This window comes from Nansenia antarctica, assembly GCF_963989245.1.
Source record: "Nansenia antarctica genome assembly, chromosome: 10".
Classification (NCBI taxonomy): domain Eukaryota; kingdom Metazoa; phylum Chordata; class Actinopteri; order Argentiniformes; family Microstomatidae; genus Nansenia; species Nansenia antarctica.
Genome location: NC_137680.1, coordinates 1,023,174 through 1,044,147, shown reverse-complemented (window position 1 = coordinate 1,044,147; position 20,974 = coordinate 1,023,174). Strand labels below are relative to the sequence as shown.

Genomic DNA, 20,974 nt, shown 5'->3' with positions numbered 1-20,974 from the left:
TTATTTATAGGGGCCTTTCAGAGCACTTAAGGACACCTTACAGAGCATAATTTAAAAACAAGCAACAGATGATTGAAACAGGTTAAAACAGTGATTCAAACAAACAAAAGCAACCAAAACAAGACAAAACAAAACACTTAAAAACAACCGTCAATTAAAAGATATGCCAGTTTAAAAAGGTGGGTTTTCAGGCAGGACTTAAAGGTGGAGAGAGAGAGAGTCGATACTGCGGATGTCTTGTGGAAGAGAGTTCCAGAGACGGGAAGGACTGAACAAACAGTCATTGAGGCTTAGTGAGGCAGAATAATCAAAACATTCACGTCTCCCAGATCTACAGTAAGACTTGCCTATAACTCTACCGCTGGTACCGTGGATGTCGTTAGCATAGCGTAAGCGTCACAACCATAACAGTACCCCAGGGTGGGCTATTTTTTTTTACACCAAATGAGGCAGACAAAGAGATGCATTACAGTAGTTCTCCTCCTGGCTGCCGTCTCATTTCTCATTTCCGGCCCTTCTACTCCCAGGCTGTCTGTGTTAGTTTGGAAGTGTGTGTTAAGTGTGTGTGTGTGTGTGTGTGTGTGTGCACAGGTGTGTGTGTGTGTGTGTGTGCACAGGTGTGTGTTAAGTGTGTGTGTGTACAGGTGTGTGTGTTAAGTGTGTGTGTGTGTGTGTGTGTGTGTGTGTTAAGTGTGTGTGTGTGTGTGTGTGTGTGCACACAAGTGTGTGTTGGCAGCTGATTATGCAGGTGTGAGTGTTGCCTGTCTCTAACAAGCAGGTGACCCCCCGGGCCCACTGGACCTTGAGAAGTGCTGGCAGTGCAGTGTTCTGATGAGCAGGCTCTGTCTGAGGCATCTGTTTAACACACACACACACACACACACACACACACACGTGCGCACGCACTCATGCACGCACACACACACACATACACGAACTGAAAAGACGGTTTGTATGCAGAGCCTACGGCTGTATGCGTGTGAGTTCAGGAGGATCTGAGAACGTTGGGACACCAGACAGAGTTTAAGAGGTGGAGGCTGAGTTTCCAATAATAAGTACATTGTTATTAAGTACAATGCATAAGCAAAAGCACAGGAGCATATGGGGGGTCGTTAGGATAATGTGGTTGGGTTGTGTTTAAGGAAAAGGAGGAAAAGGAAAGGTGGGAGCAGCGCCATGAGCACCAAACATGAACATGATACTGACCAGGGAGGGAAGCTGAGGGGTTAGACAGGGAGGGAAGGTGGTTGATTATACAGTTGGACCAGCTGTAGTGATTGGCAGGGAGGGGCGTGGCCAGAGGTAATTGGGGGGGAAAGAATGATCCATGATCGTTCATAACACTCACACACACACTCACACACACACACACACACACACACACACACACACACACACACACACACACACACACACACAGGGTTGGGGGAATTAAACAGTCATCCTTGTATGCACTATCCACTACTTACTGATACATGCTATAAAGAATTTAGGCATCGGTTTGATGAACATAATAGGCAATGTAAATGTGGTTCATGTCTATGGAGGAATGCCCTGACTGAATAGGATTACAAGGATAAAATAATACACTCTAGTTAATCATGACGTTAAACATGACAGTGAATGTGATGATGTTGGTATTAGATAATGGGAATTTACATTAAAATCAGTTTTCATAGACTTTGGATTAGCAGAGACCTAATCATAATTCTTGAGCTAATCAAATGAAGTGGAATGCATCTTCAAAAGGGATCTTATCGTTTCTGTTGGCAAGGCGATAGCCTTCTATTTAATGTTTTCTTACAAGCAAGCATCTGCTTTCCCTATCAAGATAAAGCATGACGTCAACAAAGCCTGTATCCGATACTCGTACTCAGATTCATCTATAAATGTGTTGTTTAATTCCACCAGCAATCATTCTCCTGAGAAGTGTTCCATTTCCATACAGAAAGCAGCATTTTAAACAACCGAGTCCTCCTTCGAAGAAAACATAAATAGAATACAAGAAGACTAGAGATGGAGAAAGGAGAGTCATTGAAAAGGTTCATTTGAATTTCATCAAGCTTAACAGTTTCATTCATGGGAGGGATTGTATAGGCTTGCCTCTTGTATTTAGGCTTTAATGACCTGATATTTCAATCTTCTTCACTATGGAACATCCCAGCATATGCAGGTACAGTATAAGTGGTATACAGGTTGCATTGCAGGTGTTTCTGTCTCCATACTTCCCCCTCCTTTTTCCCTACATCCCTTTTTAATCAACTCCAGCCACTCACAGCCCTGTAGCCCTGTAGCCCTGTGGTATTGGCCTTTAGAACACTGACCTTTCACTACAAACAGGCTGTCAACAATCCAAGAACATAACTGGCAACTGGTGTTATCCTGCAAATCATTCCAAATATGTTTTCCCTTTTTTAAATTTAGCAGCCCTGAGAGAAACAACCACGCTTAACAACCCCTGAAACTGCTCTGACGATGGAACAGCCTTGGATCATTCAGCCTGTCTGTCTCTCTGTCTGTCTGCCTGGTTCAGCCTGTCTGTCTCTCTGTCTGTCTGCCTGGTTCAGCCTGTCTGTCTCTGTCTGTCTGGTTCAGCCTGTCTGTCTCTGTCTGCCTGTCTGTCTCTGTCTCCCTGGTTCAGCCTGTCTGTCTCTTATGAATGAATGAATGAATGAATGAATGAATGAATGAATGGTCTTTATTGTCATTGATATAGTACAGGTACCAAACAACGACATTTGGGAGGGGGGGCTCCCCTGGTGCTAGGAAAGAAAAAAAAAACAAAAAAAATATAAATAAAGGCTATGTACACTATCCACTATACTATACTGTACAAATAAAACACTGTGCTGTACTCTATGCTATGCTACACCTATTCTAACATTTCTTATTTCTTATTCAGCCTGTCTGTCTCTGTCTCCCTGGTTCAGCCTGTCTGTCTCTGTCTGCCTGGTTCAGCCTGTCTGTCTGTCTCTGTCTGCCTGGTTCAGCCTGTCTGTCTCTGTCTCCCTGTCTGTCTGTCTCTGTCTGCCTGGTCCAGCCTGTCTGTCTGTCTCTGTCTGTCTCTCTGTCTGCCTGGTTCAGCCTGTCTGTCTGTCTCTGTCTGCCTGGTTCAGCCTGTCTGTCTCTCTGTCTGCCTGGTTCAGCCTGTCTGTCTGTCTCTGTCTCCCTGGTTCAGCCTGTCTGTCTCTGTCTGCCTGGTTCAGCCTGTCTGTCTGTCTCCCTGGTTCAGCCTGTCTGTCTCTGTCTGCCTGGTTCAGCCTGTCTGTCTGTCTGTCTCTGTCTGTCTCCCTGGTTCAGCCTGTCTGTCTCTGTCTCCCTGTCTGTCTCTGTCAGCCTGGTTCAGCCTGTCTGTCTCTGTCTGCCTGGTTCAGCCTGTCTGTCTCTGTCTCCCTGTCTGTCTCTGTCTCCCTGTCTGTCTCTGTCAGCCTGGTTCAGCCTGTCTGTCTCTGTCTCCCTGGTCATCAGAGGAGGCGGGGGGGATGAGGCGAGGGGGCAGAACACATGTGTGGTAGAACACATCTCCCCCTTGTCTCTGCCCTGCTTTACACACCTCTCAGCCGTTCCCATGGCGATGCTGAAATCCATCCCCTGGGTCCTCCCCTTTCTGTTGTCGACACGCAGGGGCCTGCGCTGCGAGGCGGAGGCCATATTGATCGGCGGGGCTCCAGTAAGGCGGGGAGGGGCACTGGGAGCTCTGGGGCCGAGGGCCGGGGGAGGGAGATAACAACGGCCCCTCCCCATTAAGCGTGCGTCGACCGGGGGGCTTGCCAGGAAGGACCACTGGCCCCGCTGTCTCTCCCCCCCCGCCCTGGTTCAGAAGGATTAGAGAAGATGCCTTCTAAAGAAGAAGAAGAGGGATTATCACTGGTGTTTGTCCTCCACAGTCAGTCCCAGGTGATTCAGACGGACAGTAATCCCACCGCCGGGGTCCCCAAACAGAACGGGGCTGCTCACGGATGCACACCGTGCTCTCTCTCTCTCTCTCCCCCCCTCTCTCTCTCCTCTCTCTCTCTCTCCCTCCTCCTCTCTCTCTCTCACACCATTCTCTCTCCCTCTCACTCTCTCTCTCTCCCCCTCTCTCTCTCTCTCTCTCCCCCTCTCTCTCTCCTCTCTCTCTCTCCCTCTCCCTCCTCCTCCTCCTCTCTCTCTCTCTCACTCTCACACACCATTCTCTCTCTCCCTCTCCCTCTCTCTCTCCCTCTCTCTCTCCCTCTCTCTCTCTCTCTCTCTCTCTCTCTCCCTCTCTCACACCATGCTCTCTCTCTCTCTCTCTCTCTCCCTCTCTCACACCATGCTCTCTCTCTCTCTCTCTCTCTCTCTCTCTCTCTCTCTCTCTCTCTCTCTCTCTCTCTCTCTCTCTCTCTCTCTCTCTCTCTCTCTCTCTCTCTCTCTCTCTCTCTCTCTCTCTCTCTCTCTCTCTCTCTCTCCCAGGTAAAGAATAGAGCTAGACCAGCTACACTGCTCATGGCTCTGCTCACTGGACCCAGATGTCAGTTATGTTGTTTGTGTTTGAGGTTATTCTACAGTAATCTGAGCTCTGGGTTGTTACTCATTAACGTCAGTCGGTCAATATGGTCACATTTGCACATGAAATTCAAAAAGCAATTTACTGTCAAACTATTATCTTTTTAGGTTTTAGGCCAAAGCATCATGTTTCACCTGAGCAATTATATGTTTTGATTAACACATTCAAACAAATGATCCCACTAATATATTTGTAATTAAAGAATAACCATGAGGACTTTCTCAAACAATTTAAACCAAATAGCCACAGCCATATCGTGAGTTTAGAATGATAAGGTTCTATCTCCATTTTTGTGAAAATGTTGTTTTTTCCATTAGGTGTTTATTAATTAAGCAATTAAAATGTTGACATTTTTGAGTTAGTAATTAATAAAAATACAAAGGTTCCATCTCACAAAAACATATCTCTGAACTGCCCTAAACGGGGAAATAACCTTATCATTCTAACGTCACGATATGGTAAAGGCCATGGCTGTTGCCTTTTTAATGTCAACTCCACTCAATGGTGGACAACCTAAAGAACCCACCTGTTAGGTTAATTCCCTTGTACAAACATTGCTCCAAACGTTGCATGGCCCATAATATAACATGACATTATGATATGTCTATCATGCCTGATATCATGTTGTGGTCAATATAACAATCACTATGTGCTGGTCCAAATCAAGGTCAGTACATTCCTCCTTGGCCCAAATAGATTGAAGTGCAGATACAACAGTGGGAGCAGAATGCTATTAAATCTCTTTGTTACCTGTGTGGCACCATGAGGTAGCTGTGAGGCCAAACCCTCATCAGCTCCTGATTGCTGGAACAATCCCCCTCCTGGAGACCTCCCCCTCCCCCTCCCCAATTAAATCTGTAATCAACTTCCTGGCTGCAAACAATAGAACACATTTCCTCCCTCGGTGAGCGGGCTCTCACCTCCACTCTTATTCAAGTCAATGAGGAAAGTTTCCATTGAATCTGAGGCCCTATCCACACCTATACGTTTTTTTGATAAACGTGAATTTTTATATTCGTTTTGGGGGGTTCGTCCACATGCAAGAACATTGAGAGACAGAGGCGTCTGATTGGCCAGCAGGGCTATGGGGTTAAAATGATATCGCCGACTACTGGTGTGGAATGCTCAATGACAGCGTTTATATTGCGTTCATGCGTATGCATGTGGACACAGACATTTTTATAAGCCTGCTGGTGTGGACGGTAATAACAGACCTCGATTCCAGCAATGGATCTGTGCGCCATGAAATGATACAATACTCATCTGTGGTATTGAAGACATTATTGATTGTTGAGTTCATACACAACAAGGTCCCAGACTGGGGACACTGTTGGATGGCTTGTTGAAGGGGAAAGCTGGAGAATGGGACTGTTGCTGTGCATGGCTGTGTTTTGACCAGGAATTGAACCCATGTTGTTGGAATACCATATGACCATGTTAACTCCCTTAGCTAATGTTGGAGGTGGCCAACACATGCAACACTTTTTAAATAGGCACTACATTTTATAAACACTGTTATGTCTGTTTCTATTGTATGTATGTAACCTATGTGTGTTTTTAATGTGGAAACTATTCATGAACTGCACGTTCTGCCTGTCAAAGGAGAATTTCTGTCACTGTGTGAAAATAAAGCAATCTTGAATCTTTCAGGCCTCAGCCTAAAACCCACTTAGTCAGACAAACAGACAACCATGAAAGAATCAGACAAACGACCCCATGTTGTTTTAAATGTACAAAGTTGCACAAGTCTTTTATCAGTATTTGAAAATATTCAACAATGAAAGATAAGTCAAATCAACAGTAAGAATAAGAAGTAATAACAATAATTAATATCAATAATAACTATAATTAAACTCAACCTTTTTCCTCTTTTACAGAAACACCTGAGGGAAGCAAAATTAAAAAATAGCCCCGAAAAGAAGAATTATGTAATTAAGTAAAAAAGAGAAAAGAAACCGAAAGACAAGCTCATACAGGGTCACTCACATTCATCCAGGTATGTACAGGACATTCTCTCCACGACTGTATGTGACAGCAGTGACAATAAGAATAAGGACGAAGATGATGATGACAGTTCCATACACGTTCCCCACTCTCGATGAGGGCAGTTGACTTTGGCGGCCATTTTGAAACCGAGTCAGTCACTGGCTAGCTATGTCGCTAGTCTAATGCTCGTGGGTGTTTGTGAGTGCTCGTGTAACAGCCACAGGACTGACACAATACAACGTGAATTTATGATCTTAAAGGCGGTGGAGAGGATTCAATATATGACACCAGCATTATAGTCAAAAGTTCTCAAAACAAATGAAAAAAGAGACAGACAAGTTCTTTAAAAATGGTCCCTGGACATGTAAACCACCACACTCACACCTCTACCGTTGGCCCGCTTCCCCGCGCAAATTATCATTCGTTTAACCTGTTTCGAAAAGAAACACGACATAAAAGAATAGTTTAGAGGTGGATTCACATTTTACAAATGTTTATACATTTTAATATTCCTCACCGTTCAACCTTCCGTATTAAGTCTGCCATCTTGCTATCCGTTCAAATCCCACCACAAAAAATATGTTAGGGGAATTATGATAGGAGAAAGAGTATAACACAAAGAAAACTTTGGTCAAAGAGTATACACAGAAAGAATAAGCAATGACAAGATAAGGGAAAAAGTATCATTCAAAATCATTCGGAATCAAAGCGAAGTGGTTTTCTCTCTGTCTCACACTATGGCCCGTGTTTCAGCGATCCTCCTCCCATAAACATTTGGGTCTGCAAGTGATTCTGATTTCCTCACAGAGGAAAGAAGGAAAGAAAGAAGGTGCTCTTTTCTCTGTTCATGAAAGTCATGTTGGTCTGATTGTCCACAAAAACTGCCGGGCGGAGAAGAGCCCCGGCTCTGGGATATACAATCACAGCGTATACGACAAGATCCTTTACTGGAAAGGAATTGAGAGTCCAGAACAGGGCCCTAAGGACTTTGGACCTGCATTTCTGTTGGTACATGTATGTGTATTTGTTGTAGTGTGTGTGTGTGTGTGTGTGTGTGTGTGTGTGTGTGTGTGTCTGTGTCTGTGTGTGTATACATGTAAAGTGAGGATGTATTATCTGTGACTCTTGTTGAAGTGTCCTGGTGTTGCAGGATCAGGATGGTCTATTCAGAGGTTGTCTTGACGTGTGTCCCTCCCTCCCCCTGGAGGCAGTTCTTGCGGATGACAGGTAGGGGGTGTGCTTCCGTGTTGAAGACCCAGTCCTCCAGGGGCAGCAGGTCGTCGTCAGAGAAGAGCAGGTACAGATACCTGGGTGACCAGACAGGCACATTGTTAGTATTACATTAGTAACTGCTGCAGTATTTACTGTAGTTCTCATTCAATTCAATTCAATTCAATTCAACTTTATTGGCCATGTGCAGCACTAGGAACATTATTTGGTATTCAACCATACTAAACAAGCTACAGTACATACAACAACAAGACAACACGACAATACTCAAGACAAAATATACAGTACCAATATGAGTGGATATTATGAATAAATACTGTACAACTAAGTGCAAGAACATGTAAAGTGCAAGGTGCAATGATCAGCAGTTATTGAGAAGGGCTGTGGCTTTGGGGAAAAAAAGTGTCTTGATGTTATATGTCATAGTCATTAGGTAGTGGTGGTGGTGGGGGGAGAGGGTGATGGTGATGGGGTAGAAGCCAGGGGTGGTGGTGGTGGTGGTGGTAGTGGTGGCCTGGCCTAGGGGATAGTGAGTTGGCCTAGTGATCAGAAGATCATGAGTTCAAATCCCACCACTACGTAGTGTGCTCTTGAGTAAGGCACGTAGCCCTAAATTACTCCAGGGAGACTATCCCTGTAATCTGTAATTGTAAGTCGTTTAGGATAAAAATGTTCATGTCATTGACACAAAACAAATACATAGGTAAGACTGAATAAATTAATGTAAAAATTAGAGAAGATTTATATACTTAACAACGGCCAAATTGACATTCAGGTTATAATACTTTGATAAAAATGTAAAACTTTTGTATCATCGTGGCTATTTCATGAATAATGGTGAAACAGCAAAGTACATCCCAACAGCAAGGCTGTTCTTGTTGGACGGAGCCTTTCTGAGGAATTATCAAAAGCTGCTATTCAGCCCGAGGAAAAAAGTATCAGTAAGAAAAAAAAGTTTAAAAGAGTATTTTTTTCTTTCTTTCTTTATAAATATCTGAGAATAGTCTAGCAAAATCTGAACAACATTCTCTCCTATTCCCCTCTCATGGTAAAAAGAGAGAAATCTCATTTGAAAGGTTCGTCCCTAGAAAGGGTTCTTCTCTAAAATGTGCAAATGGAGAGTGAGCTTGAGTGCACCTGGCACATTGTGTGAATACATCACACTAATACGAGGGTTCTCAATGGGCAGGAATAAAGATAGGGAGGGAGACTGAATCCAATAGCTACTGTACTAGCTTAGAGGTAACTCTATCTTGATTCATGTGCCGTATATACTCTATGTGAAAGAATCTCTGTGTGCGACAGCCTAGGAATCTAAAATGTCTGCTATGATCTCAATTCTGGGCTGTGTTTGATTGGCAGCTGGACTCACTTGAGTGTCTCGGAGAGAAAGAAGCTCTGCTGCATGTTATCGTGGCTCACTGTGGTGGCGTAGACATCCCGGATCCCAGAGAAGCCTGCCTCCACACGACAGTGCTGCTCCAACGCCTGAGGAGGAGGAGAGACAGAATAGCGTGGAAGAAAATCACAGTGTTGCTAGTATTAGAACCTCTCACATTAATGACTGGAATTCATAGAGAATCACATGCCCAATACTGCCTCTACTGCCCCTTTCTGTCATTGTCTTTTTATAAACTAGTTTTCCTTATATAGTGTTGTTTATTACATTGTTGTTTTTATTCAATTGTTGTTCGTATCGTTATGTCCTATGCACCAACCACACCGAGTCAATTTCCTGTACGTGCGAATATACTTATATATAAAAAATAATTCAGATTCTGAATAGTCCACTGCCTACATGCTGTACCTTTTGTGTACATAATAACATGGTCAAGCCCTTCAGCTGGCTACACTATTACCCCAATAACAAGGAGGAGTAATACACCCAAACCAACACACATCTTTACAGGCTTTTTTCAACCTTTGTTCCCAATAATTAAAGAATGTCAACTTGTCATCCTGAACGCACCCTGAGCTAATGCTGAATCCCTCATCAAACCCTCTGAGATGGACAGAAGCTAACGGGCTACATCATCATCTCAGGCCTCGACACAAACCCACTTCGCTTGTGCTGAACCATTGAATCTTTCACAGAGTACACCGGGGTTACTCAAGGCAAGCGAGGCTCCTGTAGGTTAGTTGGTGAATGGGGTTACTCAAGGCAAGCAAGGCCTCTGTAGGTTAGTTGGTGAATGGGGTCACTCAAGGCAAGCAAGGCTTCTGTAGGTTAGTTGGTGAATGGGGTTACTCAAGGCAAGCAAGGCCTCTGTAGGTTAGTTGGTGAATGGGGTTACTCAAGGCCAGCAAGGCTTCTCCTGTAGGTTAGTTGGTGAACGGGGTTACTCAAGGCAAGCAAGGCTTCTGTAGGTTAGTTGGTGAATGGGGTTACTCAAGGCAAGCAAGGCCTCTGTAGGTTAGTTGGTGAATGGGGTTACTCAAGGCCAGCAAGGCTTCTCCTGTAGGTTAGTTGGTGAACGGGGTTACTCAAGGCAAGCAAGGCTTCTGTAGGTTAGTTGGTGAATGGGGTTACTCAAGGCCAGCAAGGCTTCTCCTGTAGGTTAGTTGGTGAACGGGGTCACTCAAGGCCAGCAAGGCTTCTGTAGGTTAGTTGGTGAATGGGGTTACTCAAGGCAAGCAAGGCTTCTGTAGGTTAGTTGGTGAATGGGGTTACTCAAGGCCAGCAAGGCTTCTGTAGGTTAGTTGGTGAATGGGGTTACTCAAGGCAAGCAAGGCTCCTGTAGGTTAGTTGGTGAATGCTAATCGAGGATGTGTGGAGGGCTTAGGCCTAATGTGGCAGGTCTGACACAGCCACAGTCTCAAATCGTTCTCAAACAGCCCGTCTCCTCAGCACAAGGGTGCAACAACCTGTGTCATTGACATCCAGCTGCATTCCTGCTGGTTCTTCTTTTGTTTCTCTCTCCGGCATTTCATCGAACGGTAAGCTAATAAACCCTGGCCGTCCAGAAAGAGAGCAAAGTGATCTAGGGTCTTCACCCCCTCGCAGAAGCGACGTATTTGTCCACCTTCCTTTGCCTGACGATGACATTGCAGGGTATATACAGGAATCTTGAGGTTAATTTCAATACCCAAAGACTTTTTAAAGACCTTGTCAATATATTTCCAGACCTCACCGCCACTTCGAGCTGTAACCGTTCACATCAGTGACACCTTTAACTTAACAGTTTTAGTTTGCAATAGACTAGACCACTAACTATCATACAACACAATGTCTGGTTCATCTTTGTTTTTTAATAAAACTAATGAATTCACTAACTTTTACTAAACGTTTTTAGGACTCAAACTCTTTGGACAGAGTCTAATTCAGAAAAATACCTACAGAATGCAAGACCTCATAAAATCGTGATAAGACTTTTTAATACTTATTAAGGGTCTTGATTTTCCCAAAATGGATTTATCAACTTTTTATACTTTTCAAGACACCGTGGATACCCAGCATTGCAGCGACGCATCAGTAACTCACCTGTACTGCTTCCCAGCCCCATTCTCTGTACTTGGGGTCGTGGGTCAGACGCCACATGTACATGTAGCTCTCGATGACCTCCGGCCGCAGGATGTAATACCTGTCACTCAGTCTGGTTGCCGTGGCTTCCGCGCCGCCGTCGAATCGGAAAGCCTCGGGCCCTAGTTTGGTGGCTGAGGGAGAGAAGACACAGACGAGGATTAGTGAAATGATGTAACAATCACAGGGACATTGATTTCTGTTTGAGGTAAAAGGTTTCTTCAACACCCCTGGCCTCTGAGGCACTGAATCAGAAATCCTTTAAAAAGGCATACCGTAGTCCTGTGGTAATTTAGTGACAACTATTGCCTACGATACAGTCCTAGCACAGAGTAGCAAATCATGATACTTTGAAAAGCCATAAAAAAAGTAAATCATATAATAATATAATAAAGATATTCCCTGTTGGCCTCCAGAGCTCTCGAGGAGGCTTCATCTCTGTTAGCTGGCGAGGCGCTGCAGAATACTAAAGAGACTCTATCTACGGCGGCACAAAGGAATCTATTCTGAGGATAGTAGCACCTTCTTTACATTAGATTCAGGGAGGGAACATGGGGGGGCATAGGGAGTTTTTATTTCTTTTTTTTGTTCACTGGTCTACATTTGTCAGAGCATTTGCTGTGGCTTATATATGCTCTAATATGCTCTTATATATGCTCTAATATGCTCTTATATATGCTCTAATACGCTCTTATATATGCTCTAATACGCTCTGCGACCGGTCTGTGTTCCAGCTAGCAGATTGGGTTCCTTCAGAGGGAGCAGGTCTCTGGTCACTAGCCTGGGATTGGAGTGTGAGTGGCCGTGTCCGGCGCGGATAGAAAATCATCCTGAAATAAGAAACTGACACAGACATGAGGTCTCTTGGGTCAACCGGCTCAATATGTCTCCTATTTGTGTGTGTGTGTGTGTGTGTGTGTGTGTGTGTGTGTGTGAGAGAGTGTGTGTGTGTGTGTGTGTGCGTGTGGGGGGGGAAGGAGGGTGGGTGGGGGTTTGGTGGGGGAATAGGAACAAAAAGAGAAACAAGAGACCATAGGCTGAATCGTCAACAAGAGTGTAATGGCTTTTAGACCATTTATATTACCCTGGGCAAAAACTGTACATGGGCCAGCCAGCCAGCAGCTAAGCTCAGAGCCTGCAGCACCAGTGTATTTACACTTCCACATTTTCCATCAGCCTGTTGTCAACTAGATAATTCCCCCCCAAGGCGGTTATCGATACAGTTGCTTGGAAATGCTACCGCTAATTCCAACAAATTACCAAACACCAATAACCCGTGGTACCGACTAAAGTATTGATACTTCTGCAACTAATCAGGTAAGAGCCTCTCCAGTCCACGTCTCTCAGCTGCCTCTCTTCCTCTCGGGGCTGTTCTGTCTGTTGGCTGTTCTGTCATGTTAAAGAAATCGTCTGGTGACGTGAGGAGGGAACAGGGAAAAATCCATAGGGGTCGATGTGTCGACATCACACACGGTTGTTCTGTACGATCCTGTAAGTTATAAAACCGAGGGCGAGATTGAGCACAGGAGGAGAACGGTCCAACGGTGAAACATCCTCAACTACCCAGACGGCTGAAACTTTCTCACTGAAATCACAACATCAATCTGGCGGGAGAGGAACCAGAGTGATGAAATGGCGGAGAGAGCATCTCAGTCACCATCTTCTTCCCATTCCAGCCTACAGCGGATGACTCCTAAAACTTTCATTTCAGGTCTGAGAATTTATTTGGGATCTCGTAGTCGATCTATACATCAACTTCCTTCTGCTCTAGAGTACCCCCCCCCCCACACTACTGCTGGTTGATTGCACACCCCTGGTCAATGTGATCATCACTCTTTAACCTTTGCACTACTGATGTTTACAATACTACCTTTCTACCTACTGTATATTGCACAATGCACATACCTCTTTGATATAGACTCTTTTAACCATCTGTACATTACATACTGTACATAAGATACCTTAACTGTACATAGCTCATAACTGTATATACCTCTAAACTACCGTGCCGTGTAAAGTACGTGCCTTACTGTACCTATCACTATCATTGTCATGTTTTTATATTTGTATATATGTTTTTTTTATATCATGTTCTTATATCACTATTTGCACTTCTGGTTAGATGCTAAACTGCATTTCGTTGCCTAGTACTCCTACTCTGCAATGACAATAAAGTTGAATCTAATCCAATCTAATCTAATCTAATCTAATCTAATCTAATCTCTACAATAGCAACACGCCGGCCTCTCTGAGGGCCGACTTCTATACAGTACGTTTCCTCTGGCGTGAAGTGATTGACAGGCCTGCACCGCTTTGTCTTTCCTGGAGAACACGCCGCTCGCTCGCCTGCCTGTTGCTGCGATGGCAGGGATCCAGAGGCGAGGCAGAGGAGAGTCTTTATTGTCTGTATTAAAGACACTGCTAAGTATGAGCCACTCGACGGCACAGAGCAAATCTCTTTTTCCCTCCAAAGGCGTCTAATCCAACAGCCGCTAAGAGACTCTCAGCGTAAAACGGAACTCGAGACGCCTGTTGGGTGAGAGATCAAAAGTAGTCTGAGTGTATCAAGAAACCTGTTATGTGATGAGTCATAGAAACGGTGAGAGAAGGAGAAAAAAACGCACTTTTGAGGATGAATCCAGAGGCAGGCAGACCGCCCTGTGGTGGAAAAAACTTGAGAGATTTGCTGATGATGATTTCTTTCCGTTAAGGGCCAGAGACAGATGCCGAGGACGAGAGGCGAGAGATCAAACAACGTTCTTTCCCCCCCAATCGGAACACAACTCGTCTCTCACAAGCCTCTCTCTCTTTTTTAATTTCACTCCAGTCCAGTTCACCCGTCTCAATATACGTCTCGATAGTACCAGTACGTGGAATCTCAACAAGACTTGAGCAGTTTTGACTTTTTAAAAATCTCTATCCATGGTTTGTCTCCAGGTGGAGCTGCCTGTAATTAACTTTCCTGTGTTCTCTGTGAGACTCCACTTCTCTGTTTACCCTGAGAAGCGCTGGCTCTCTCTCCTCATTCTGAGTCACAGCAGACTGTGATAACTGATTTCAAAAGAGCTGCTAGTAGAACAGCATGAATGCCCACTGAAAATGGAGATGTTGGAAGAGAATAACTGAGGTGGACTTGTGTTCCACACCAGAGAGACGTACGATTCGTCTGCTCCCTATTAAGCTTTCCATCCTGCTCCCTTAGCTCCCTGCTCCCTTCACATCCTGCTCCCTTAGCTCCCTGCTCCCTTCACATCCTGCTTCTGAGGTGAAGTCGCTAAGGGCCATTCTGTTGTTCATTCAGGGGAAAATTAAAATGCCTGCAGCTTTTAAATCCTACGGTACGAGCACCAGCGCGTGTTTTCACATGTTTGAGACATTTAAAATTGAAATAGCTTTGCAGCTGTGAAAGCCACATCCCCCCCTCCTCCTTCCTATGTATCCTCAATAATATATATATACTGTATATCATATGTTTTATTTTTTTTACATGTTAGAATTGTTCGAATTTCAAAACCACTCAACTATAATGATATAATAGCCAATTATAGCCAGAATCACACTTAGAAATATAATTATTTTATAGCCATTGCCGCCGCCAAAGGGTGATGGAGTGTGATATGTCCCATGTCTGCTCCTGTGTGTGTGTGTGTGTATGTGTGTGTGTGTGTGTGTGTCTGAGTGTGTGTGTGTGTGTGTTTGTTTGTGTGTGTGTGTGTGTGTGTGTGTGTGATATCTCAGAACTTGTTCAGTGCTCAGTCTAGACTAATGAGGAAACCTTTATTTGTTTCTTGCGCCAGACATACCCCCGGCCGTGGCTCCAGCCCAGCCCAGCTGGAAGGTGCATATTATATATACTGTATATATACTGTATATATTATACATATCTGACCACGTCTTGCGGTTTGAAGTGCAACTTTTTACAAAACGCATGCTTCCAGCTCTTACTTGTACCTTATCTACATATAACATTTTATAAATATATGACATTGTGGTGTTGCCCTTCAAAATACAAAATATGGTATTCTAATAATTCTTGGGTCTTGACTTAACACAACCAATCCATTCTTTTTGCATGGTGATTATCTAATTGAATAATTACACTGTTACACTATTTAATTTTAATTTACTATTGTTCTACTAAATGGTGTCCTGTCTTATTTGTCTTATTTGTCTCCCACAACCTGTCACTTGTCCAACTGTCTCAATTATGTCTTTATTTGTCTTATTGCCTTATTAGTCAAGGAACCAAAGCATAATCATTTTACTCTCTTACACTTTGTGTAATGTGACGTAACAATAAAACTCATAACACTAACGTTAAAAACAAACTCACAGTGAAATCTGTTCTCTGGTGGCGCTGGTTAAGTGAGGAGGGCCTGGTGCTCATGGAGTTCATTTAAAATATTACTCAAAGTCTGTTTTTCCCCCTTTTTTTTCTTTTTTTCTATGCCTCCAAATCCATTCGCTTAACAAGATAGATGTTATTTAGTCTAATGGCGTTGAACCATGTAATTTTCACTCACTTCTGTAATTGCCTGCATAATTATATGAAATGCAATAATCATTATGATCTGAATAGTCAAAATCAGAAGAGGCAATGGCAGTGAATTACTGCATCTCTTAGGGACAGCATCATTAGAGGAGAGGGGATTCAGTTAAATATGTGCCAGCAATTATACACACCCCTGTGTAGGTCTAAATCCTTTTGTAGGTCTTCATTAATCTGCACCCACTTTCTAATGTAACTGTGTATGTCTATGTGACATACAGATATAATAGTACAAAAACACGTATTAAGTAGGAAGGATACACTAACGCAGAATAGCACACCTGAGAATGAAATGGGGAGGTTGGGGTGGGGGGGGGGTCATCATTCCTTCTACTTCTCCAGACCGGGCGGTCATTCAGTTGACATACTGGTACAGTACACCTGTCTCATACTGAACATCACACCTGTCTCATACTACACCTGTCTCATACTGTACAGGACACCTGTCTTCACACGTACCTGAGCGGCTGTAGCTCTCGTGGCAGGTGTGAGTGATCTCGGCGGCCAGGTCCAGGTAGTGTTGTCTCTTCTCTGGCGCGCCGTCGTCGGCTCCGATGCCCACCATGCCCCCGGAGAAGCAGGCCAGGTGACCCATCTTGTGGTCCAGGATGCCGCCCCGCCACTCGGCCATGTAGGTCAGACCTCCAGGAGACTTCTGCACCAGGTTGGCCTCGATAGCCTGCAGGAGGGACACACAGACAAACCTCTATAGCCTGCAAACAGACACACACACAAACCTCTATAGCCTGCAGGGACACACACACAAACCTCAATTCCAGATTGAATTCCAGATTGCCAGATTGAAGACCCAGGGTGATGGAGCATTCCAAACCGTGGCTCCCAGGCTCTGGAATGCTCTGCCTTTGGATCTTAGATCAGCTGGCTCGGTCGAGGCTTTTTAAAAAACAGCTAAAGACTGTCCTGTATAGACAGACTTTTGGCTAACCCCAAAAGCCTCTCTGTCTTTCTGTGTCCTGTTGATATTGTTGTACACTTGTTCTTTGTTACTTGTTCTTATTTTCACTTGTTTGCCTATTTTAACCTGCTATGACTTTTGCTCTTTTGTTATGTTCTTGTATATGTAAAGCACTTTGTGACCCCTGGTCTGGGATAGGTGTTGTAGAAATACATTTTACTTACTTACAGTACTTACTTATTCATATGATGTACTGTTGAGTAGGATGAAGTTGTCTTTTCGCTTTTAGTCTCTCTTTTCTTTTAGCTTTGTGCCCAGGGGGAACAGACACCCAGATATAGAAGCTAAAGGCTTTACAGCTCCCCACATACTGTGTTCTATGAAACATTGCTGGTACTGTATTCTCAAATGTGATGGAGACACACTGGGAATAATCAAGACTGAAATTGGTTTTCAATTCATAGCTGATCTCAGTGGAGATAATGGTGGAGCAATTCTGATTGCACATAACCTCTGTCTAGAACTGAGACCAAACGGAGGCACGACGCTGGGACGGAAACTGCTTTGGTTTCTAATAGTCGTTCCCCAGGTTCTGGGCTTTCTCTACATGTTCTGTGGAAGTGTCTTTTGTAGGCGCTTTCCATGCACATAGTGAATGAGGACAAAATGTCCATATTGATATGTGTGTCTGAATTAATGTATGAAATGATTTATGTATTGTGGAACACATGGTGTGTTCTGTGGCGAATTGAAGTCAAGCCTCATTGAGATTCCGTTGTGATTCCATGGTGAGAGAGAGAGAGAGAGAGAGAGAGAGAGGGGTATAAATCTGGAGGAAACAAAGGCACAGCAAGAGAGGGAGAAGGAGGTAGAGAGAGAGAGAGGGGGGGGGCGTTGTAGGGTTCTACATATCAAAGTTTATCTCTCCGCTCTCTCCCTGCTGAAATGTCCCCCGCCAGAGTTTGGCTTTGCGTTTCAGTGTTTACCCGTTTCCTCTGAAACAGGAAACAGAGTAGGGCATCTTGGGAGATCGATATCTAATGACTCATCATTCTTCTCTTCTCCCTCGTTCTCTCTCTCTCTAATTATCCCCATCTCTCTCTCTCTCTCTCTCTCTCTCTCTCTAATTGTCATTATCTCTTTCACTCTCTCATTCTTACTATCTCTCTCTCTCTCTCTCTCTCTCTCTTCATCTCAAATCTGTGAGGATAGTTGCTAACATTGTACATGGATTTAGGCTTATAATTGACAAGATCAACACCCTTGAAACCTGTAATCCTCGAGACAGCCTGAGTAATGCACCTAATTTAAAGTATTTTGTGTCAATAAGGATGTCCTCATTAGACATTTTAATTACAAAAGCAAAAATAATTGACATTACGCAGTCAGTCATTTCAAGGAAGAGTCTGAAATAACAAAAGAAAAAACTGAAAACTCAAACGAAATAATCTAGATGAATGCGAATGAATATGTTCCATGACAATATTACTTAAAGGCAGAAACAGACAGGCTTCCTTAATTAGGTGCTTCTTGCCATAGTCATGGTGCGGAATAATACGTGTTGTTTGCCATAATCATTGTGAGAAATAATTGAACGTGTGGCATCTAACACAGTCTCTTAATTAGTATCTACCTTTGGTTGAAAAATAAATTAAATGAACCCAGAACTCTACACTTTACCTACAGCTGAGAGCGCCGTACAAACATGTATGACATGTAAAGTATTTAAGGGCTTAGCCATTATCATTGCAAACACAGGGCCACAGGGAGAGATCTCTCTACAATTACTGTCTCTCTCCTGGTATTTAAAGAACAAGATTGTTAATTGTTAGCTGAGGGAATACAGGTGTGTGTGTGTGTGTGTGTGTGTGTGTGTGTGTGTGTGTGCGTGTGTGTGTGTGACCTTCAAATAGTATCATCAGCCTGAAAGTCTAAGGCATCCATCTTCAATGGTATTTTACAGAGAAGAGATTGTTAATTCTTAGCTGAGCGAATAGGTGTGTGTGTGTGTGTGTGTGTGTGTGTGTGTGTGTGTGTGTGTGTGTGTGTGTGTGTGTGCATGCATGCATTGTTTGCATGTATGCATGGCGCGTGTGTATGTGAGTTAGCGGTCGCTCTCTGTACATAATGTTAGGATAAGGAACCACACAGGAGTGATCATGTGTCCTCTGCAGTCCTTCATATCCATCCCATATGTATATATATATATATATCCTGGTCCTGGACTAGAACAGGCCCCTCTCACAGCACGAGCCGCTCCGTCTCTGCGTGTCATGAAATTACCCATACCTCCAGCGCACTGTAGTACATCTTCTTAGCCTCCTCATCTGTCTTGTCTGACATCAGATATGATTTGATCAGATACTCGTAGAAGCTATCCCCCAGGCCTCCGACGGAAACGTGATCTGGGAGAGGAAAAATCAGACGTTATTCCGCAGTCTCGCACAGGGGTCTTGTTCACATCTAAGCCCGTTAGCCTGCAGTCTCACCGGCGACATTGTCTTGGTAAAACCCAATAAGTCAAACCGAATCAATGTACAGAACACGCTGCATGTTGGGATACGTCCTCCTCCCTCGTGGAGGATGAATGAACACTCTGAAAGGCCTCGGCGAAGAAGGTTCTAGCTGTTGGATCAGTTCTGGATGATTGGTTGCGTGGAAATAAAAGTTATCTCGTAAACCTACCCCCACATGATAGTAGTGTACTTTCAGAAAAAACATCATTTAAATATTTTTTTAAGGTTTGAGGAAATTGAACTTGAACTTCCGTGTTGATTTTTCCCTACCACTTGTTTTCACATTATTCCAGAAACACCAGAGAAGAAACTGTATCGGAGGTGTGAATGTGCTGACATCCACCCACAAGCACCTCATTCACATGCACGCACACACCCACACACTCCCACACAAGGTTATCATACAAAGTTCCATTGCCCTTGACAACGGGAGACAGGGGAGAGGTGTGCATCCAGCCTCCTCCTTTCCGCTCTGCGCCCACGCTGATAAAAACACCGTATTGGGCTCAAACACGGCACCTCTCCTCTCCTCTTATCTACCTGCTTCATTACCCATTCACCCACAACAACAATTAGCTCCGTAATCTGCCGAGATTAGGCTTGCAGGCCCTACATCTCCGACAGCGTCTCAATCTCTGTGTTTTTAGCCGAATTGGAAAGATTCAATTTCGTTGGCGGTAATTTGATTCATTATCATTTTAATAACCTTGAGCAGTGGGAGGCATAACCCTGCTTGAGGCTTGATACTGAAACTGACAGGAATGGATGGATGGATGGTAGAATGGACGGATGGATGGATGGATGGTAGAATGATGGATGGTAGAATGATGGATGGTAGAATGATGGATGGTAGAGTTGACCCTGTTTAGTCGACTAGTCGACAGTGGGTAACAGCTGGTGTAGCTACTAAGCAGACTTGCTGTCGAGTGGTAAAAATGTTTCAGTTTAAAAATGACGACTAATGGAAAAAACTGACGCTTGTCAGTCGACCAAGATGTTCTTTAGTCAGAGGCCTGATGTTGTTTAGAGACTAACCCTAACCCTGAGGCTGCTCAAACTGCTTTACATTACTTTGCAGCTCCAGGTCTGTACTTCCATGCAAAAGTCATAGAAACAGTTCATGGATGACCAAGGGATAATGACTTAAAATATAAATAAAATGTTAAATCACAGACTGTTACTTTAAATACACTACAAAAGGTTTGTACTCGGTATTACCCTTGCCATGATAGCCAAGGACAACTCTTGCCCTACGGTATTATTATATGTAAAACAATGTACAAGGTAGCATTGCCAATGTGGCTTAAGCTTCACTTTGCAAAAGTGTGCTTTGTTCCTGTAAAATAACTGTTTCACTACAACTGACAGTGTGCATCTCCACCAAGAGAGCCCAGTCACTTACGTTGGACCCAGTTCCCGCTGACTGGGCTCAGGAAGTTTGGATAGAGGCCGTGGGGTTTCTCGATTTTATTCAGCACCTTGCGAATGTTCATCACCTGCAGCAGAATACAGAAAAAAAGATGGAGATTACAATAAAAACCAAGGTTCTACCGTGGCGCTGAAACAGGAGAGTAGCCTTGCTGCAAACATCTTTCATCTAAACTACTGTTAAAAGTCATTTAAGCTTTAATACCAAGTACGGCATTTTATTGATTTCGATTTTACAGAACAACATTCCAAAATGATCCGTGCCCCAAAGGGCACCACTAACAATCTCATTTTATGGGAA

The 20,974-nt window shown here is 43.9% G+C and overlaps 1 protein-coding gene across 2 annotated transcripts in view; it reads right to left on the bottom strand.

Moving 5' to 3' along the window:
- Positions 1–6,247: 6,247 nt before the first annotated feature.
- The window catches only part of LOC308166461 (mannosyl-oligosaccharide 1,2-alpha-mannosidase IA), a 178,443-nt gene continuing 163,716 nt past the window's right edge, over positions 6,248–20,974 (bottom strand). For both annotated transcript variants that reach the window (XM_080540777.1, XM_080540778.1), the window contains exons 7-12: positions 20,648–20,741; positions 19,019–19,134; positions 16,273–16,492; positions 11,226–11,398; positions 9,117–9,232; positions 6,248–7,821 (exon numbers count right to left, since the gene is read on the bottom strand). In XM_080540777.1, the coding sequence (XP_080396903.1) occupies positions 7,677–7,821; positions 9,117–9,232; positions 11,226–11,398; positions 16,273–16,492; positions 19,019–19,134; positions 20,648–20,741 (864 nt within the window). In that variant the 3' untranslated portion in view covers positions 6,248–7,676. The remainder of the gene's footprint in view (positions 7,822–9,116; positions 9,233–11,225; positions 11,399–16,272; positions 16,493–19,018; positions 19,135–20,647; positions 20,742–20,974) is intronic.